The 18,044-nt window shown below is 64.7% G+C and overlaps 6 protein-coding genes across 6 annotated transcripts; 3 read left to right on the top strand and 3 right to left on the bottom strand.

Annotated features, from left to right (window-relative positions):
- Positions 1–467: 467 nt before the first annotated feature.
- Positions 468–2,224, bottom strand: CHLRE_08g368226v5 (uncharacterized protein). The gene has a single exon (XM_043064975.1). It carries the CDS (start codon positions 1,953–1,955, stop codon positions 1,764–1,766), a length of 192 nt encoding a protein of 63 aa, XP_042921976.1. The 5' UTR covers positions 1,956–2,224; the 3' UTR covers positions 468–1,763.
- A 97-nt stretch (positions 2,225–2,321) lies between these two features.
- CHLRE_08g368200v5 (uncharacterized protein) lies at positions 2,322–5,151 on the top strand. Its single transcript, XM_001696092.2, has 3 exons — positions 2,322–2,797; positions 3,100–3,174; positions 3,377–5,151. Exons 1-3 carry the CDS (start codon positions 2,546–2,548, stop codon positions 4,343–4,345), a joined length of 1,296 nt encoding a protein of 431 aa, XP_001696144.2. The 5' UTR covers positions 2,322–2,545; the 3' UTR covers positions 4,346–5,151.
- A 1-nt stretch (position 5,152) lies between these two features.
- On the bottom strand, positions 5,153–6,194 carry CHLRE_08g368176v5 (uncharacterized protein). Its single transcript, XM_043064974.1, has 2 exons — positions 6,038–6,194; positions 5,153–5,650 (listed from the first exon to the last, which is right to left on the bottom strand). The coding sequence occupies exons 1-2, from the start codon at positions 6,077–6,079 to the stop codon at positions 5,369–5,371; spliced, it is 324 nt and encodes a 107-aa protein (XP_042921975.1). The 5' UTR covers positions 6,080–6,194; the 3' UTR covers positions 5,153–5,368.
- A 420-nt stretch (positions 6,195–6,614) lies between these two features.
- Positions 6,615–8,800, top strand: CHLRE_08g368150v5 (uncharacterized protein). Its single transcript, XM_043064973.1, has 5 exons — positions 6,615–7,338; positions 7,451–7,767; positions 7,868–7,897; positions 8,085–8,108; positions 8,194–8,800. The coding sequence occupies exons 1-5, from the start codon at positions 7,329–7,331 to the stop codon at positions 8,437–8,439; spliced, it is 627 nt and encodes a 208-aa protein (XP_042921974.1). The 5' UTR covers positions 6,615–7,328; the 3' UTR covers positions 8,440–8,800.
- Positions 8,801–8,839: 39 nt separating this feature from the next.
- CHLRE_08g368100v5 (uncharacterized protein) lies at positions 8,840–15,784 on the bottom strand. Its single transcript, XM_043064972.1, has 8 exons — positions 15,513–15,784; positions 15,290–15,351; positions 15,004–15,188; positions 12,465–14,829; positions 10,934–12,328; positions 10,779–10,841; positions 9,736–10,646; positions 8,840–9,547 (listed from the first exon to the last, which is right to left on the bottom strand). Exons 1-8 carry the CDS (start codon positions 15,598–15,600, stop codon positions 9,124–9,126), a joined length of 5,493 nt encoding a protein of 1,830 aa, XP_042921973.1. The 5' UTR covers positions 15,601–15,784; the 3' UTR covers positions 8,840–9,123.
- A 122-nt stretch (positions 15,785–15,906) lies between these two features.
- On the top strand, positions 15,907–18,022 carry CHLRE_08g368050v5 (uncharacterized protein). Its single transcript, XM_001696090.2, has 4 exons — positions 15,907–16,309; positions 16,394–16,480; positions 16,880–16,969; positions 17,289–18,022. Exons 1-4 carry the CDS (start codon positions 16,151–16,153, stop codon positions 17,607–17,609), a joined length of 657 nt encoding a protein of 218 aa, XP_001696142.1. The 5' UTR covers positions 15,907–16,150; the 3' UTR covers positions 17,610–18,022.
- Positions 18,023–18,044: the final 22 nt, after the last annotated feature.

The following is an 18,044-nucleotide window of genomic DNA, read 5'->3' as shown; positions in this document are numbered from 1 at the left end:
ATGTCCCGACATGTCCACGCCCGGACGCGCAACTTAGCCCTCCCACGCTTTGTTTGTGCTTATTACGTCATAACGTGCACATATGAGCCTCGTACTGCAGCGTTTGGCCCCTAGTTCTGCTTGTGGGGCGCTTCCCGAAATCCGCCAGGATGGGCTCCCGAAACCCGACGGACCCCCAGGGACGAGGACCGACCCCCCAACTTTGGCGGCCCAGAACTTCCTCACCAGACACCCCCTTAAAAAACTAAAAGTACGTGCATAATGCTCTCCTAAAGCTCTGTAATTTTGAGCATGGGGTAAGAATCTGAGCATTCTACCCCCCCCCCCTGGCCTGGCCTATGTTAGTGCTCACAGTCGTCACAGTGCCGGCCGCAGGGTCGCACCATACGCACGAACACTGTCCCATCGCATACGCGCATGAGACACATTATGTACTGTAATGTATTGCCTAAAGTACCTTGTTTTACGGGGCTAACACGTTACAAAAAGTACGTTGGGCACGGGGGGCCTCGTTATACCAAAGCACTTTCAGCCAGCAAATATTCAATAACCACCGTGGCCTATGGTGCCAAGACGAAACACACATGGAAACGCGCGACATAGCTGGGCTGCGTGTGGCCACAGGCACGGACCCCGCCGTTACGCCAATAGGAATACGGGCCAGCAAACTGCCAACAGGAATACGGGCCAGCAAAGTGCACCTTACGGGACTGCCTGCCGTAACACTGTCCCCTCGTCCGCCTCCAGCGCGTTACATAGCGGTATTGGAGCGTCCTCCAAATCCCAATACGTTGTATTACCACGCGTACTCTGAGGACTGTGCAACTCCGGCCGGCAGCCGGGGGCGCTATGAGCATGAGCATGTTGCATGGCTTGAAGTCCATGGCTGCGGCCCCACTAACTCCTTTGAGTCCCGAGGCGCGATCAAAGCAGATCAGCAAGTCCTTATACCGTACTACGGGGCATTACGTGCATGGGCATGAAATGCCCGCTCCTCCCTTCCATCGCGGCCGTAGCCCCTTCCCTCGCAGCTCCTCAAAAGCGAGCAACTGCCCCTTGCGCATAGCACACCCCACCGAAGTCAGATATGGTGCCACTACTGCACCAGCTGAACGGACCTGCGCTGCCACCCTAATCAGCGCGCTGCGCTCCCCTTGCGTCACCTCAACCACGACATGCCACACCTCCCTGCCCGCCGACCGCCACGCACGCACGTAGCGCCCCGCATCCCGTAACAGCCGCCCCACTCGCGCTGGCGATCCTCTCCAGGGTCCCTGCTGCCTGACTTTTAGGGCTGAGCCCCCCGAGTGAAGCGATCCAGGGGGGGAGACGAAGCCCCCCAGGATTGTCCCCCAGGATTGCCCCTGTCCGAGCCTCTTCAGCAGTACTTTGCCCTCATCCACGGCACCAGCGCTTTCCAAGTGTGCTAGGGAGCGGCGAGCGTCCTCCAGCGCGCAGCGCTGCTCCTCCACTTGGACTTGAGCGCCGCGATGGCACCTTACAGTTCACGCTGCCGCTGCTCGGCCGCAAGCGCAGCGCTCTGTGCCCCCCGAGAGGGATGCATGGAGCGCCAGCGCTTGCGACTGGAGCTGCTGCACACAGTCTCCCTGCTTATTGGCTTGAGCTATCTGCTGTTCAAGCTGTCCTACAGCGTCTTCAAGGGATTCAAGATATTCCTGGATCATCGCCATTGCGGGCGCGGCTGCCGGGTCGAATAGGCTGGCCGATGGGGGCGCTATGGATGCGAGGTGATGATCTGCGGATCAGGGAAGGGCCAATAGGAGAAGGGCTGGTGCGGGCCAACGCGGCCGTGTGAAGTCAAAGGCCGGGTCAAGGTCACGCGGGGGATGCAGTCCCTCGACTGCAATGTTTCCAGTCCACAGCAAGTGGAATGCACTGTGGGGGAATGCACTCAGCAGTAATGCGGTGCCGGCTGGCCGGCTGGCCCGAGGCATGGATGCATGTTCCGGAGTGCGTACCTACCTGCCCCCACCCTCCCCAGACGCTACTTATTGACGCAGTGATATTGGATTACAAGTGGTTTGTTGGATGGGGTAGAGTTCACTACTTGGCGCGTGTGAAGGTGTGTCGGAAAGCCGCGCATGTCGGTGCCGAGACGAGGCTAGCGTGCCTAGTCTCTCTCTTCCAGCGACTCTGGTTAATGGCTGCACGTGTATGCGTCTTTGGCTATTGATTTAGGGCCGGGATGGAGAGTTGGTGGAAGGAGGTCTCATACGATCGCGTTCGAGGATTGTCTCAGAACGAGGGTTTCACTAGTGCGCCCCTTGCGTTCGGAAGCCATACTCTTCCTGCCGCTCCAACTCAACACTCCCTGCTGCATCTAATCTTCGTTTCCTTTGCGCACAGGCCTTGATGGCCGGCGCGTGCTCGACCTCGCAAACTTTTTCTAGGGTAGTAGCCTGGCGACAAGAACCGTCGCTGTTAATTCAGGAAAGTCTATCGTTACAGGCCTCTAATAACAACTAAAGCAATGCTGCCAGCGCATGTTCTCAACTGGGCCTCTTCGCCTCAGAAGGCCCGGGGGATGCGCTCTGCGTGGCCTCTTGCCGAGGTCCCGCACTCGCCGACCATTGCTGGTATCCCTCGCCATCATGCGGTACCGCGGTTCAGGGGCCTCCCGCAGCCGCCTTCACCAACACGCCTTGTGCAGAGTAGCAACCAGGCCGGCCCCAGCCCTCTGCGCGACCGGGATGTGGCCACCCCAGCATCTTCATATACATCTCGACCAAGCGCTGCGGACACCCGTCGGGAGGACGAGGAGCACGGCGCAACGCAGGTGCGGCCAATTGGCCACGTTATTTTTGGCAGGACATCTCCTCCGCCGCCCTCAAATGCCAGGCGCGGCCCGCCTTTGCTATGTATGTCATCGTATTTGCATGAACGGCGGTATCGGGCTGGGCTTCGGCTTGTAGGAACCTGTGCGCGGAGCCAGAAAGGCCTCACAAACTTCCGGGCTCAACATAAGCTTGCTTGCACCTTTAGCTGCATGAAGTAGCAGCAATGCTCTGGATAGTTTGTAATCGTTGGTCGAGTCAGCCAACTAACCCCGACGGCCCATGGATGACCGCGCCCTCGCAGCTGATTCTGCTGCTCACGCTGTCTGTGGTGCTGCTCACGCTGCCGTGGGTGGTAGATCACCCAGTCACGCTCCTGGTGAGTGCGGGATGGGTCACGTGGAGGTTACCGGGCCTTGCTACTACTATGGGAGGTACGGGGGGGAGCCTGCCAGGCACTGCCCAGCACTGGGAAAGTGAGGTCGAGCAAGCCCGCACGTACAACGTATGCTTATCAACCCAGCATGTTTCGTGTAAGGTATGCTGACACGCAACCGGTCCGTCTCCACTATGCTGCACAGGTGCCTGTGGCGCTGCTCATCTTGCCCATCACCTCCGGCGCACTGCGGTCGATCCTGTCGGAGGGCGCGTCGCTGGTGTTCGGGGGCATGCGCTGGTTCTGGCGCCACAGGAAGACGGCCGCCCCGCAGCAGCAGCAGCAAGCGCAACACCAGGCGCACCAGCAGCAACACAAGGGCGCGGGATTCGGCGGCCTGCCCGGCATGCACCCCAGCTCCGGTGCTCACGGCCACGGCGTGCAGCCCAACGGCGCAACAGGCTGGCCGCACCACCTCTCCGGCGGCCCTTGTGCCTATGGTGCTCCGCACCACCACAGCCCCGCGCTGCAGAGCCACATGCCGCACCAGCACCACCAGCACCAGCCGCACCCGCAGCAGCAACAGCAGCACCCCGCCATGCGCAGCGGCGACCACCACGCCCGGCCGGCGGCACCCATGCCGCCCAGCCCGGGCCGCCAGCAGCAACAACAGGCCTGGCAGGCGCTCGCCCCGTCGACGCATCAGCACCACCACGCGGCGCCGCACCCCACGCAAGCCTGGCAACCGGCCGCCGCGGTGTCCCACGTCGCCGCGGTGCCGCACGCCAGCCACAGCGACCTCACTACGCCTGACCTGGACTTCGAGTCCGACCATGAAGCAGACGCCGGCGCTACGGCCTTCGCCACACAGGCGGGCTCGCGCGGCACGCCGGCGCACGGTGCTATGCAGTACGCTGGGCACTGCGCCAGCGCCATGCACCACCCTCTGCACCAGCCGGCGGCGTACGCCTCCCACGCGGTGCATCCGCCGCCGCCCCAGCCCGTGCAGCAGCAGCAGCAGCCGCAACAGCAGCCGCAACAGCAACGGCCCCGGCCGATTGCTGGCGTGGTCGACCCGCAGGCCGAGTGCCATATTCACAACTGGGACGAGCCGGAGTGCACCGGCCGCCGCGGACACCGGCCGCTGTCGGAGCTGATGAGCAATGGGCAGTAAAGGCATTGGCGTTTGACCTGGCTATCATTCGGAACGGCTGCGTAGCAAGCTGGCAGCCCTAGGCAGTGACCGGTATTGGTGTAGATCGTTTGCCGGTGATTACACAGAGCAACCTACAGTTCAGTGTGGTTGCATGTATCATACAGCCCCATAGCACTTCGATAATGCGTTGTTTCTCCGCTCGCTCGAAGGTCTGCCTTGACACCGTTTGGCATAACAGTAGTCGGTAACAGCATGCTGGGGTTTTGATAAGAGCACCAATGTGGAGGCGAAGGATGTAGTTCGTGCGTCTTGAGTTGCAGCTTGGGCTAGCGATTTGGGCGGCCCAACGGACGTCACGCGGGGTTGCTTGGTGCGCGGTTGCAATAGACCCGCCTAGGCTTATCACAGCATGGACGACGATGCCACGGCTTACAGTGAGTCAACTGCGAAGGAACACACACTTAGCGAGAGCTCGGGGTGGACATGGTGCGATTAGGCCGACGTCGGAAAGGAAGTCAACGAAGTAGAATCAACTCTCAAGCTCAGGTTGCACTTCGGTTTCGCGTGCCGGTGCAGTCAACGGCACGCAACGAACATGTGTGACACATATGTTGTACGTAACAGGGTCTCGTCATCACATGCATGAAATTTTAGCGCAACCAGGCCGCGGCTCCGCCGCTAGCATGCCCCAGTGCTGCGCACCAGAATCATCGAGGGCCTGTCGTGGGCTTACAAGGCAGAATGCACACGGCACGGAGGGCCACGTGCACCTACGTGCATGACAAGTGTTCCCCGGTCACGGGTAAAAAGGCTGAGCCCCTCCACAGTCTGAGGCCGAACAACCTAATCGCCCGGACAAAGCCAGGGTCGGTTTCCACAGGCACATAGCTTTACCAGGTGCCTAGCAATCTCGATGCCACAGCAGAGCCAACCGCAGCCAGACGCAGCACACTTGTCAACAGCCGCACTACTTGTCATGCCGCTACGCACGCCCTGCCAGCAGCCCCACCGCGGACCGCTACCTAGACACCAGCCGGCTCCTCAGCCTGCGCGCTTGCGCCGCTTCTTGGGCGACGCTGCGCTCTCCTCCTCCACGTGACCTTTCCCACCCCCTCCGCTACCAAGATGCGCGTACGCGCCGCCGCCGCTGCCGCTGCCGCTGCCGCCGCCACCGCTGCCGCCGCCACCGCTGCCGCCGCCACCGCTGCCGCCGCCGCCGCCGCCGCCGCCGCCGCCAGTCTGCAGCGATGCAGGTCGCTTGTGCCCCAGCAGCATCTCCACCAGCGCGTGCCGGATGTTCGTTGCGGAGTTGACGTCACGTCCCTGCACCGTCGGGAGGGTAGAGTGAGTGAGTCCCACTGAGCCCACGACTGCGCCGTCACCCAGCCGTCACCCAGGCATCAGCCACTGAGCCCCACTGAGCCCACGACTGAGCCCCACTGAGCCCCACTGAGCCCCACTGAGCCGTCACCCAGCCAGCCATCACCGGTTTCGGTTTGTGCCAGTATGGTACTTTATGAGACGAGTCACGCAGTCACGCAGGCAGGCAGGCACGGTCAATCGCTAGCTACGTGCATGAAAATGTGCGGCGCATGCGCCTAGGAAGCTTGGGAAAGAAGTCGTAGCCCAATAGCCACGAAACCCACAACGCACGGCGGATCACGTGCGTATGTACATGCTGCAGTCGCCCTTATGCAGTTATGCCCTTACGCCCTTACGCAACCGCGTGTTCCCTTGGAATAGCCCGGCCATTCAACCTGCGTCATCTATGTGGTATGCGCCAGTGAATTCTGTGGGTGCAAGCGGGATCTGCTGAGGCAGCTCACGAGCCTGCGAGGGATGAGGGATCATCAAGGCAACAAGGATCAGTAGTTCAGCACAATAACACACAGCAATGATGATCGATCATGAGGAGTGGCCGAATGGGCCGGCGGGAGGATGGGGGCGCGGATGGGGGACTGTGTAAGTATCAGCCCGGCCGCGTGCTGCCACCGACAACAAAGGAGGGCCGCCAGGTGAGGCAGGGAGAATGGAGGAGGAAAGGATGATGTGGAGCTCTTGTCGGCATTGTCAGCCCATCCGTGTGCAGCCGTGTGCTGCCGGCGGCACAGGGCGCGAGGGCATGCGTCCACGCATATGAGACAGCGGCGCGGGAGGAATCGTTGTGGCGGCAGGCATCAGGGGCAGGCATGGCCCACAGGTCGCAGCCAAACGTGGGGCGGGAGGGTTGAACTCTTGCGCCGCAGCCCTTAAAGTTCCTTCTTGTAATAATGTTGCATTCAAGATCAATCACGGATAGTAGGCGGCTAGGCGCGCGTGGGAGCGTGCGTGCCGCCCCGAGACTTGTCATCATCAATGACTCCACTGCTGCTGCAGTATTTGCTGCTGCCGCTGCGGTTTACTTGACATAGATCATACACGAACAAGACACCACATCATCACGCATAACAGCGCTGCGCTCGCGCTGTCTGCACGGTTTCAACACCAAGTCAGCCTGCTGGCCGCCTTAAGAGTCGGCGACGACCCGCCGCGGGTCGTAGCTACCTACGGATCTAGCGTTTCCTTGCGACGCCTGCTGCACTTGGCCGCTGTCAAGCCCACGGTAAGGCGCGGGGCGCAGCGCCCAAGCGCGGGCGGGAAAACGCATCCGGCTCAGCCCTAGCTCCACACAGCGATTGCTATGCGAACTTAGCAGAATCTCTTGCAGTAGCGCACCAGGGCTGCTGGGCGCGTGGCTGGGCCGGTGCAAGTCCGCGCTGCGGCGGCCTCAAAGCGCCTGCATACGCTTTCAGCTCTCTTCCAGCACTTGTTTTGCACAGAATTCAGCCTTTGCCTTTGCACCCGTTTTGCAGCAAGCGCAGCGCAGGCGCTGCCACGGCACTTGCGCTGGGTGCGCCAAACGCCAAGCGCCGTCACTCTGCGCTGGCTAAGCAAATCAAGGTAAGCGTTTGGAGCAGCTTTCCAGGGCATTCCGCGTGGGTCTCACCCACAGTCAAGCGGGATGGCGCTGGGCGAGCACATGCACACGCCTACCGTTCATGCACAATGCACCGGCACGCACGCCCTCTTCACCCCCTACCTGCCACCGCTTGTGCCACTGCGGCATGCATGCCCCTCCGCCAGGCCAGGTCACGCAGTCCTTCGAGCTCAACCAGCTCACGCGGCACCTGGGCCAGAGCTGCGTCGACTGCTGGGAGGTGACAGAGCGCCAGTCCGCCACCGCCTCCGCCGCCGCCGCCTCCTTCGGCCTGGCGGCGGCGGCCTCCGGCACCGCCACTACCACCAGCAGCCGCATCTTTGAGGCGGCGGTGAAGACCTGCGCTCTGGACCTGGAGGGCCTGGCGGCGGGCGGCAGCACGCCGCAGACGGTGGCGGTGCACGCCAAGGAGGCGGCGGCGGCGCTGGCGGTTCAGGCGCTGGACTCGCGGCACCTGGTCAAGGTGCTGGGAGGCCTCCATCGACGTGCTGACACGCGGGGAGGACCTGCCGCCCCGCGACTGTGGCATTGCCAACGCGCGCGTCGGGCGCATCGTGATGGAGGTGGCGCGGGAGTCGCTGACTGACGTGGTGGTGAGTGGGTGTGGTGCGGTGTGGTGTGGTGGTGCGTTGATTACGGTAGTGCGGCGGGTGGAGACGGCAAGCAATCCATCTTCCTCTCCTGCTTCTTCTGTTTGAAATGATCAATGATAACCCGTGCCTTACTAAGCTGTACCGTTCTGCGCCCTACCTGCCGCAGCCACCCTTCCCCCACGTGCAGAAGGGCCACCCCTGGCCACCGCGTGCTCGCACATCACGCCGCGGGCGGTCGTGCTGCCGCCGCCGTTGACGCCGACTCGGACGACGAGTAGGACACGTCTGGCTACCAGCTGCCCGAGGCCGCGGTGCGCGTGGTGCTGGCCTCGATGCTGCTGGGCCTGCGCGACCTGATGCACGGCCGCGCGAGACTGGCGCACCGTGACCTGAAGCTGCACAACCTGCTAATCGGCAAGGACCGTCTTGTGAAGATCGCTGACTTCGGCCTGGTGACGCCACTGGACAACCAGGGCCGCCTGGCTGTCCTGGTTGTCCAGTGCCCTGGTTGTCCAGTGGCGTTACCAGGCCAAAGTCGGTGATCTTCACAAGCCGGTCCGTGCCAATCAGCAGGTTGTCGAGCTTCAGGTCACCGTGCGCCAGCACGGATGTGCGCGGACGCCGCAGCCCTCGCGCCCTTCCAGGAGTGCTTTGTGATAGAGGTGCTGGCCACCGGCCTACCGACAACACGCAGCAACTGGCCGACGGGCTCGAAGGGGCTGTACATGCGAAAGCTGGGCGCGAGGGGGCCAAAGTAGTCAGGATTGTGCAAGCCTCTTAAGAGCCGTAAGCTGCTGGTCTCCTAGGCGCGCAGCGGAGTGCACTGGCCGTTGAGGGCGCCAACTCCTGGACCATGAACTAACGGGTTCGTGCACGAGGTAACACGCAGTATAATGCAAAGGGACACTCAGCACAAGCAAGCGTGTGAGCTTGGGTGCTAGGCAAGAAGATGCATTACAGGAAGTGAGGGACACGAGCTTGCGCCGCCGTTCAACTGTAACATGAATATGCTGTGATGTGCCCACCTACCGTCCACTCTTCTGCCCCTCGGTGACGTCCAGACATCCTTCCACCTTCAACTCGAACTCGTGTCAGCCAGCCCCGATCACACCCACGTGCTCACGCGCGCATGCATGTGAATGCACTGCTCGTCCCCCTAATACGGTACACATTACAGCTCCGTTGTACCTTAATCTCTCGCGTCCGGAAGCGCCAGCCACTAGCGCCTACTGCGTGCGGATGAACGGGCGCGGAGGCTGCGCCGCACCCGAGGCTGCTATGCTCAACGCATGCACGGGCGGGTCATAAATATCAATCCAACGATCCGGGATGTGCCACCAGCCCTGCGGGTCCCGGTATGGCCGCGGCACGTCCACCAGCGCTGGATCCAGCATCGGCTGCTGCTGGTGCTGGTGCGCGTAGGGCGCCGCCTGCTGTCCGCCACTCCCCTGCTGCGCGCTGAGGGCCAGCTGTTGCCCCGGTGCTGATGGCAGTGCTGCAGCCTGCGCGCCCAGCTGTGATGGCGCCACCGGCTGGCGGCCGCCGTACACGGAGAAGGTCACATGGTTCTGGTGGTGCAGCCGTGGCGGGCTGCCGGGCACCACGGCGGGTTTAAAGGGCGGCCGGCCGTCGGGGCTGGGGCTGCGGGGCCTGCGCAGGCATCGAGGAGAGAGCCAGCAGTGGGATCATGTAAGTGTGTGTACGCGCACTGTTTCAGTTTTAGTAAGACCTGGTACTGAACCAGTAATCCCCACGGGCTGGGGCACCGTGTCCGACTTGTCTGGCAACATAGGTTTAAGATGACAACATGCCGCGGGTAGCAAGGACCCTTCACCCACCTGGACCCGTCGCCCGACGACCGCAGTGTGGCTGGCCAGTGCGCTGCCACCTCCAGGGCAGGTCCGGGACCCTCGCGGCCGCCGCGTCCAGCGCTGCGAGAGCGGCCCCGCGACGTCTGGTCCCGCGCTCGCCCCACGTCTGGCATTGGCGCCCCGCCGGCACCCTGCGACCCGCCTGGCACCGCGCCACCGCCGTCCGCGCCCGCAACTGCCCCAGCAGCCTCCGCAGTGGCTGCAAACGCTGGTGAGCCAGCGGCCACAGCAGCGTCCGGAGCACCCGCGTCTGGCGGGTCCTGCTTTGACGCCGGCGCCGGCGCTGCGACGGCGGCAACGCGGTCAGCCCTGCCCTCCGCGGCCACAACCGCCTGCCGCGGCGGTGATTTGGCCCGCGGCTTGTCCCGCCGCGCGCGTTCCACGCTCCTGGATCGCGCTGCCGAGGCCACCGTGGCAGCCATGGCGCCGCCTGAGGCGGCAACTGCGCTGGTGGCCACTGCCCGCCTCGCAGCCCGCGCCGTATACGCGGCCGTTAGCGGCGCCGCTGCCGCTGGCGCAGCGGCGGTCGCGTGTGAAGCGGGAACGCCGGCGCTAGGGAACAATGGTCCGAGGGAGGATGGCACGGGCAGCTGGTGTCGCGAGCGCAACAAGGCCGCAATGCCAGCCGCCAGACCGGTGGGGCTCAGCGGCGGCGCGCCGCGAGGAGCGTGCTGCTGCAGCTGCGGCTGCGGCGGCGCGGGTGCAGCAACCGCTGCCGCAGGGGCCGCGGCGGTGGTCGAGGAACGCACGGGCGCGGAGCGGGGCGGTAGCGGCCGGAAGTCCTCCGGCGGGCGGCTGGCTGGCTCCGGCGGCGCGCTGTCGGCGGCCGCATCTGGCAGCCGCTGCGGCTCACCGCCCTGCTGGGCGGCGATGAGGGCCTGCAGGCGCATTGGGCGCGGGCGTTGGAAGGCAGGGACCACTCCAACCGCGACCTCTCTGAACGTGTATGGAGGCGTGGCCCAGTTCAACCGACCGCATACGGTTCAGAAGTCGGTACCTCGCCAACCCACCTGGACCACCTCGCGGGACTGCTTCCACGCAGTTGCGTAACGCCATGCGGTGTACTGCCATGCCTGCAAGGCGCGCAAAGCGCATAGATAGAAGGTGGGAAGCATATGCTCAACTTCTTTGCCGTTCTTGCAACCCAGCCCGCCGCGGCACCCACCTGTGCCTGCTCCTTGAGCTTGGCCTTCTTGCGCTTCCAGCGCTGGTGCTGCTGCTGCAGCGCCGCCCGCAGTGCCGCCGCCGCCGCCGGGTCCAGCCCCGCAATGACCGGCAGCTCTCCAGCGGCCGAGCCCAGCACCGCCTGCTCAGCCGCCGCCGCCGCCGCCGCCTGAGATGGCGGTACGGACCGTCTGGGCGCCGGCGCTGTGGCGCTTGCGGCGGCAGCTGTGGCGGCAGCAGCGTGCGCCGGTGCCTGCTTGCTACTGGATTGCTGCGGCCGAGACGCCGCGGGTTGCGCCAGCCGGTGTGGCGGCGACACTGGGATGTCGCCGGCTTGCTCCGCCTGCAGCGGCGGCAGAGCGGGCTGCTGCGGCTGCTGTTGCTGCTGTTGCTGCTGCTGTTGCTGCTGCGCCTGCAGCTGTTGCAGCTGCCCGACGGCTGCGTCTAGCGCCCTCTGCATCTGCGCTTGAAGCCGGCTGCTTTCGGCCAGCTGCGCCAACAGCGCCGCATTCATGCCCCGCATCGTCGTCAGCGCCTCCTCCGGCACCGACGCCACAGCCTGGCCCCTACCTGTACCCGCACCATCACCGTTTCCGGTGGCGGTGGCACTGGGGGCAGCTGTAAGACCCGATTGCCCGCGGGAAAGGGAGCGCCGGCCGCCCGCGCCTGCTCCAAGAGCGGCGGCAGCTGCTACCGACTCCATGGCTTCGTGCATCTTCGCCTCCTCCGCCATCAGCTCCAACAGCTCACTGGGCATACTTAACGCAGCTGCCTCGTGCTGCTGCTGTTGCTGCGTGAAAGATGGGAGTGGTGGCGGCGGTGGCGGCGGCGGCGGCGGCGGCGCTACGGCCATTGAGCGCTGCGAAGTGGAGCGGGAGCCCAGCGACTTGCCCGACGCGCCGCGCGAGCGCAGCGCCCGCAGTGCCTGAAGCAGCACCTCCTCCGACGGCCCCTCGCGCAGCGCTGCCTGCGCCTCCTCCTCCAGCTGGGTATGCTGCACCACCTGCTGCAGGTGCTCCGCCTGGAGCTCCTCCCGTGCCAAAGCTGGGCGCCCTGCTTCCCCACTGGCCCCGCCACCGCTGCTACTGCCACTGCTGGTGCCGGACACGGAATCCGGTGCGGCTGCAGATGACTGCCGCTGCAGGGTTTCTGGGTGCGGCTGCTGAGCGAGGCTTGGGGCTGGCAGCGGTGCACTGCTGAGCGAGAGCGAGACGCTGCTGCCACCGCTGGCGGTGGAGGCGCGCGGCGCCCGCCATGAGCTGCCGGACAGCGCAGCCGCTTGAGCCTGGCCTGGCTCCGCAGCTGTCAGGTGCGCCGCCGCCGGCGCCGCCTGAGGTGGCGGCGGTAGCTGGGACGCCATGGCGTGCTGCTGCAGCGCGGCATGGTCCAACACAACCTGCGCAAAATGGCGTCGCATCTTGTTCAGGGCGCAGGATTGCGGCAGCACAAGCAACTTGGCATGAGCACTGTATGACCCCGCTGATCTACAACATCCAGCGCTTACCACACACACACACACACACACACCCTACCTGTTGCACGGCTTCATGGTGCTGCGCCAGCACGTGGTCCAGCGCCTCACGCAGCGCGTCACCGCCGCCTCCCAGGCCGCCGTCACGAGCCCCCGCCCCGTGCTCCCCAAACGCCTCCTCCAGGCGCTGCGGCGGCAGTGGCGACGGCATCCCCTCCAACACAGCCGCCGCTGGTGCGCTGCCGGCCAGCCCTACAGCTGCCTGTGCAAGCGCTGGCACGGGCGTGCCCATGGCCCCTTCACGCAGAGTCGCCGCACCCGCTCCGGCCGCCGCCGCGCCAGCGGCGCTGGCATCCGCAGCCGCCTGCGCCGGAGCCTTGGCGCCGGCACGGCTTGCGGCGGCGGCGCGGGCGCTCTGCAGGAAGTCAGAGAAGCTGCCTGGCGACCTGGCGGCGTCCAATACGACTGCTCCTGAGGCATCTGCGCTGCTGGGCTGGAACAGAGGGTCCATGATTTGGTTCCAACGGCCAGGTGTGCGGCCGCGGTCCGGCGATGTTACAGAGCGCGCCATGCGCCGCGGCGAGGAGGCTGCAACCCCTGAGGGAGCCACCGAGGCGCTTGTGAGAATGTGTGCGGGCGGTAACGGCTGGATGGGCTGCACTGCAACGCGATCCGGCGGTATGGATGCGAAGGCGTGCAGCTGCAGCTCCTGCTGCTGCTCCTGCTGCTGCTGCCGTTGCTGCTGCTCCTGCTGTTCCTGTTGGAAAGCAGCAGCAGCAGCAGCAGCAGCAGCAGCAGCAGCAGCAGCAGCAGCAGCAGCAGCAGCAGCAGCAGCAGCGGTTATTTGCAGCAGTGAGCCTGCGGACTCCACGGGCTGCTGCCCTGGTGTCGCCGCAGAAGCCTGGCGCACCAGAGATGGCTGCGTGTGCAGCGCCTGTTGGGACTGCTGCTGCTGCTGCTGCTGGGCTGCAACAGCTGCAGCTGCCGGCGGCTGCGGTTCCTGCGCCATCCAGGCGTTGGCGAGGGACCCGTGCCGAATGCGGTCGGGCGAGGTGTTGAAGCGGTGCAGCTGCCGGGTGGTGGCGGCCGTGCCGAAGGAGACGCTCTCGCGGCCCTGCAGCTGCTGTGCCTGCGGCTCCTGTGAGGGGTGCTGCGGAGACGGCAAGGACACGGATTCGTGCAGGTGCGCAGGCCGTGTGCTGGCGGACGCCAGTAGCGCTGTCCCGCGCGCATAGTCCACTATGTAGTCCTGGCCAGCGCCGGCCACAATCGGCTGCGGCGCTGTCGCAAAGTGGGGCGCTGGTGCCGGCTCCGCGGTGGGCTGGGGCGGAAGCACCGTGCCCGGATCTTGGGACCAGCTTTCCGGGGCGCGCATCCTGTCTGGCGAGGTTGCAAAGCGGTGAAGCGCTCGCGACCCACCCGCTTCGGTGGTAAGAGTGGCGCCGCCGTCTGGTCCCTTGGTGTGCTGCGGCGCCTGTGGGCGCGCTGGCATGGAGGCCGACTGGTGCAGGTAGCGCGGCTCCTGCTGGCCGTAGGCCTGCGCCTGCTGCGCCGCTGGCAGCGGCTCTTGCATTGCCGGCTGCTGCTGGTACTGCTGTTGGGGAGGCAGCGGCGGCTGGGGCTGGTATGCATATGACGCAGGCGGCAGTGCCGCGGCCTCCGGGATCTTTGCTGGCGCCGCTTTGGGCTGGAACTGCGGATGCCTGGGCTGCTCAGGCGAAGTGGCAGAGCGGTGCAGGCGGCGCGCCCCCATGCTCGCTGCGTTGTCCGCTGCTGCCGTGGAGGCAGCGGCCGCAGCGGCCGCCGACAGGCTGACGTCAAGGTTGGCGCGCGCGTGTCCGTGCGGAGACTGCGCGGACTGGGAGGCATGCAGGTGGCGCGGCGGCGGCGCCGAGAGCGAGGCTGTGAGGCCGGCATCGGACCACGTGGAGTGCAGACTCGGCTGCGGCACCACTGGCACCGAGTGCTGGTGTGTGTCGTGGTAGCCTGTGGTCAGGTAGGTAGGGCCCAAAGAGGTCCCTGCATACGCCTGCGGCGCCGGCGGCGGCGACGATGGCGGCATAAGGTGCGGCCCCAGCTGGGCAGCCTGCGCTTGCGCGCGTGCCTGCGCTGTAGCAGCTGCTGCTGCGTTTGGTGAACCGGCAGGCGAGGAGCTGCGCAGGACCTGACGCGGACTGAGGTGCACCATGAGTCGGTTGCCGCCCTCCGCCACCGCCGTGTATTGGCCCTCCACCACCACCACGCTCTCCGCCGGCTGCGGCTGGCGCGGCGGCAATGACGCCGCCAGGTGCGGCTGCTGCTGCTGCTGCAGCTGCTGTTGTTGGTGAAACTGCTGCGCTGCCAGCCAGTCCTGCTCCGAGTCCTGGCTGTAGCTGCCAACTGGGAGCGGCTCCAGCACCGGCCCAGTCATTGCCCGTAGGAAAGGCCTATCAAATGCAGGCGATAAACTGCGTGGTGACCACGGGCACCACAGGGGTGCAATGCACGCCACGCCAGGCAGCCCACAGGTCGCATACGCACTCGACGTGTTAACTCCTTCCCCCTTAAGCTCTCCAACCATACGCTATGCAAGCCCCTGCGCACCAGATGCCAGACCTCACCTGGACCCTTCCGCGCCGCCTGGCGCCATCGGCCCTGCCGCTCCCCGCAGTAGGGGCACGACCGTCACACGGATCCAGCAGCCCACGTCCTCGGGTGTGCAGCGGTACGTTGGCCGCGTCGCCCCAGAGATGGGCACCCACGCGCTGACATCGTCAAGCGCAGGCGGCGCTCCACCAGTAGAGTGCTGCGGGTGTGTGGGGGCGAGCATATCGGTGTAGAGCATACCGGCAAGATTAAGCTCTGGTGAAACGCGTGCGGCATGCAGCGTGAGGCGGAAAGGCGTACCCAGGTGTGTAAGCTCCTGCTCCAGTTGAAGCGCGCGATGACGCGCGTGTCATCTGGGTTGCCTGCAGCACCGTAGACAGGCAAGATTGAGAGGTGTGGCAATTGCTGGCATACGCTACGCCTGGGGGGGCTAGCACCTGACCTTCCATTGCAGCCAGGCGCGGGGTGCGATGCAGGGGTGATGGCGTTCAATGGATCGCACCCCGCGCCTGGCTGCACGTACCTGTCAAGCTGCGCACGCTCCGAGCGTCCGCAGCTGCGACAAGTTCCTGGCCCTCCCGTGTGTCGCCCACGATGCTCAGCGTTGCCATTTTTGTGGCCAGAGGTTTACCTACACATCATGCTATATGCACCGGTACGCATGCAAGTGGTGCGAGTTCAGCGACGCCAGGTTTGCGGCAGAGAAGAAAACGTTGTTGACCGGGCGCTCGTTGACCCTTGTTTCTCATAGGGCTTTTGGGCAGCCGAGGATTGTTCGAGGAAACCGTTGCTATCAAATACTTATTTCCGGTCTAAATACAGGTAGGGGCGCGAGAAGAACAGGGCTCCGGGCCCGATGCAGGCGTCCATGAAAGTTTGGCAGCCATACATGCAATACATCACATTACGATAAACGCATTTTGAACTGCACCTTAGTTGCTTGTAAACAGCCAGACCGCGCCTGCATACGCTGCCCCCACTGAAGGATGCCCGTCTTCTCCCGCTACTACAACACCGGCCTGCTGTGCGGCGTGGCTGTTGCTAGCGGCATTTCTATTTGGTGGTATAACCGTGAGAGCATCTACGTGCGCGTGAAGTCCGACCTCGAGAAGGAGGGCAAGACCGCTGCTAAGCACTAAATTGCCCTAGATTAAGAACAAGATGCCAAAGCGAAAGCAGGAGAACGCCGGCCCCGCCCCTCGGCCTCAGCGGACGCCCGCAAAGGCTCCGCAAGCTGGCGATGCAGCAGGAGACACAGCGCTGACAGCGTCCGATAAGCCCAACCGCCCGCCGACAGCGTTTGAGAACAGGCTGTATGAGGTGAGTACGCAGGCGCATGCAGGAATGCTGGCAGGTTTGGCGAAATCATGCCGCTCATTGTGTTTCGCGTGCCCTTCGCCGCAGCTCTGCAAGTGCATTCCTAAGGGAAAGGTCAGCACGTACGGAGCCATGGCCATCGTTCTTGAGAGCGCGCCACGGGCAGTCGGGCAGGTGCGCAGTGAAGGCGTCGGGGACGAGTGCAGCGGGGACAGCAGCGTTTGGCTGGCTGGGGGCTTGGCCCAGCCAGGGTTCTGAGCCTGGGTGCTGAGGATAGGGTCGAGGAATGAGAGGGAATGGAGGCGAGGCGGCGGGAACAGAACGTAAGAGGCGCTGGAGACGGGAAATGTTATGGGCATCTGCGTGCGTGTGGCACTCAGTCCTCTCCTCTGTAGGGTGTAGCCGTGTGCCTGTGCATGGATGGTTGTGTTGATGAAGCAGCCAGGCAGAAGTCACGCCATGCCTGACCTAGACCCCATGCACAGGTGCACCTGAGCAAGCACGTGTGCAGCAATGTTACAAGCGCCCTGCCGACCATGCCTCTACCTCTCCCACACCCTCGCCACATCGCAGGCTCTGCGCCGCAACCCCTTTTGCCCTGTGGTGCCCTGTCACCGAGTGGTGGCAGCGGACCTGAACATCGGCGGCTTCTCAGGCGGCTGGGTGAGTGGGTGGTGCACTGGGGGCTGCGGAGGCTGGGTGGAGGAGGGGCGGGGCGAAGAGAGGTTGGTTGGCGCGATGGGGGTCGGGGCGGGGTTGAAACGATGGGCACAAAAGATGGGCCAGCGGTTTGGCTTGGGGAAGGCAGGGGGCAAGCAGGCTGGCACCCGGGGCCGTGGGAAGGCGGTGCGGGCTCCGGGGTGTCTCACGCACCGTGGCTCCCTTGCTGCAAGCCGCCCTTACACACCGCGAGTCCGTGACACCTCCGCTATGACGGACCGCCTCAATCCGCATGTGTGCTCCTCGTCCACCTCAATCGTAGGGCATTTCGGACCCTAAGGTCCAGCGCAAGCGGCGGCTGCTGGAGGGGGAGGGCGTGAGCTTCGAGGACGCCGGCGGCGCGGCAGAGGGCACCTGGCGGGTGCTGAAGCAGTACGTGGTGGGGCCAGAGGAGCTGCAGGGGCTGCAGCAGGGGCAGCGACAGCCAGCAGTGCACAAGGCGGGGCGGGCGTCGGTGGTGGAGGCGGCTGCTCCCGCTGCTGCTGGAGCGGGAGCGAGCGACCCGGTTGGGCAGACGGATAAGGATGTGGGCGCGGGGGCAGGCGGCGTGCAGGGGCGCAAGAAGAAGCGGGTGCAGGTGTAGGGTAGGATGGGGGATGGTTGGCTGCAGGCGGTGGTCATGTTTGCAGGCGAAAGACGCAGGGAATTGAGGACATGTTTCTAAGCCGCCCGCATGGGCTGGCTCTGGCTTATATTGCAGTGCGTTAGTGAATTTGTTGATGGAGTAAAGAGGGTCTTGTAGCGTGATCTTGTAGGCAGGTAGGCAATTGTGGCGCTGGCCACGCTGCCGCGGCTGCACCTGAGCAGTGCTCCGATACAGGCAGTGGAAGACGTAGCAGCGCGAAACTGATGGAAGGTCTTGGTGAATGAGCCTTTGATGCATATGTCTTGCTTGATGCCGGGTGGGCCGGGGGCGGGAATATGAAGCGAGGGGGTACGGTATGCTGCATGCAGCGAAGATTAGCACCAGGCGATTTATGTACCAGGCGCAGCACCACAAGCGCCCGGCGACAGCGCT

This window comes from Chlamydomonas reinhardtii, chromosome 8 (genome assembly GCF_000002595.2).
Source record: "Chlamydomonas reinhardtii strain CC-503 cw92 mt+ chromosome 8, whole genome shotgun sequence".
Classification (NCBI taxonomy): domain Eukaryota; kingdom Viridiplantae; phylum Chlorophyta; class Chlorophyceae; order Chlamydomonadales; family Chlamydomonadaceae; genus Chlamydomonas; species Chlamydomonas reinhardtii.
The sequence above is the reverse complement of the archived record's forward strand: the minus strand, read 5'-3'. Positions and strand labels throughout refer to the sequence as shown.

Coding starts and splice junctions, on each gene's coding strand:
- CHLRE_08g368226v5 (XM_043064975.1), bottom strand. CDS start 1,955: ATGCCTCGGGCCAGCCGGCCAGCCGGCACCGCATTACTGCTGAGTGCA.
- CHLRE_08g368200v5 (XM_001696092.2), top strand. CDS start 2,546: ATGCGCTCTGCGTGGCCTCTTGCCGAGGTCCCGCACTCGCCGACCATT. Junction 2,798..3,099: donor AGGAGCACGGCGCAACGCAG/GTGCGGCCAATT, acceptor GCGCCCTCGCAG/CTGATTCTGCTGCTCACGCT. Junction 3,175..3,376: donor ATCACCCAGTCACGCTCCTG/GTGAGTGCGGGA, acceptor TATGCTGCACAG/GTGCCTGTGGCGCTGCTCAT.
- CHLRE_08g368176v5 (XM_043064974.1), bottom strand. CDS start 6,079: ATGGCCGGGCTATTCCAAGGGAACACGCGGTTGCGTAAGGGC. Junction 5,651..6,037: donor ACACGCGGTTGCGTAAGGGC/GTAAGGGCATAA, acceptor CCGACGGTGCAG/GGACGTGACGTCAACTCCGC.
- CHLRE_08g368150v5 (XM_043064973.1), top strand. Junction 7,768..7,867: donor ACTCGCGGCACCTGGTCAAG/GTGCTGGGAGGC, acceptor ATCGTGATGGAG/GTGGCGCGGGAGTCGCTGAC. Junction 7,898..8,084: donor AGTCGCTGACTGACGTGGTG/GTGAGTGGGTGT, acceptor CCCCACGTGCAG/AAGGGCCACCCCTGGCCACC.
- CHLRE_08g368100v5 (XM_043064972.1), bottom strand. CDS start 15,600: ATGGCAACGCTGAGCATCGTGGGCGACACACGGGAGGGCCAGGAACTT. Junction 12,329..12,464: donor ACCATGAAGCCGTGCAACAG/GTAGGGTGTGTG, acceptor CATTTTGCGCAG/GTTGTGTTGGACCATGCCGC. Junction 9,548..9,735: donor TCGTCGGGCGACGGGTCCAG/GTGGGTGAAGGG, acceptor ATGCCTGCGCAG/GCCCCGCAGCCCCAGCCCCG.
- CHLRE_08g368050v5 (XM_001696090.2), top strand. CDS start 16,151: ATGCCAAAGCGAAAGCAGGAGAACGCCGGCCCCGCCCCTCGGCCTCAG. Junction 16,310..16,393: donor TTGAGAACAGGCTGTATGAG/GTGAGTACGCAG, acceptor CCTTCGCCGCAG/CTCTGCAAGTGCATTCCTAA. Junction 16,970..17,288: donor GCGGCTTCTCAGGCGGCTGG/GTGAGTGGGTGG, acceptor CCTCAATCGTAG/GGCATTTCGGACCCTAAGGT.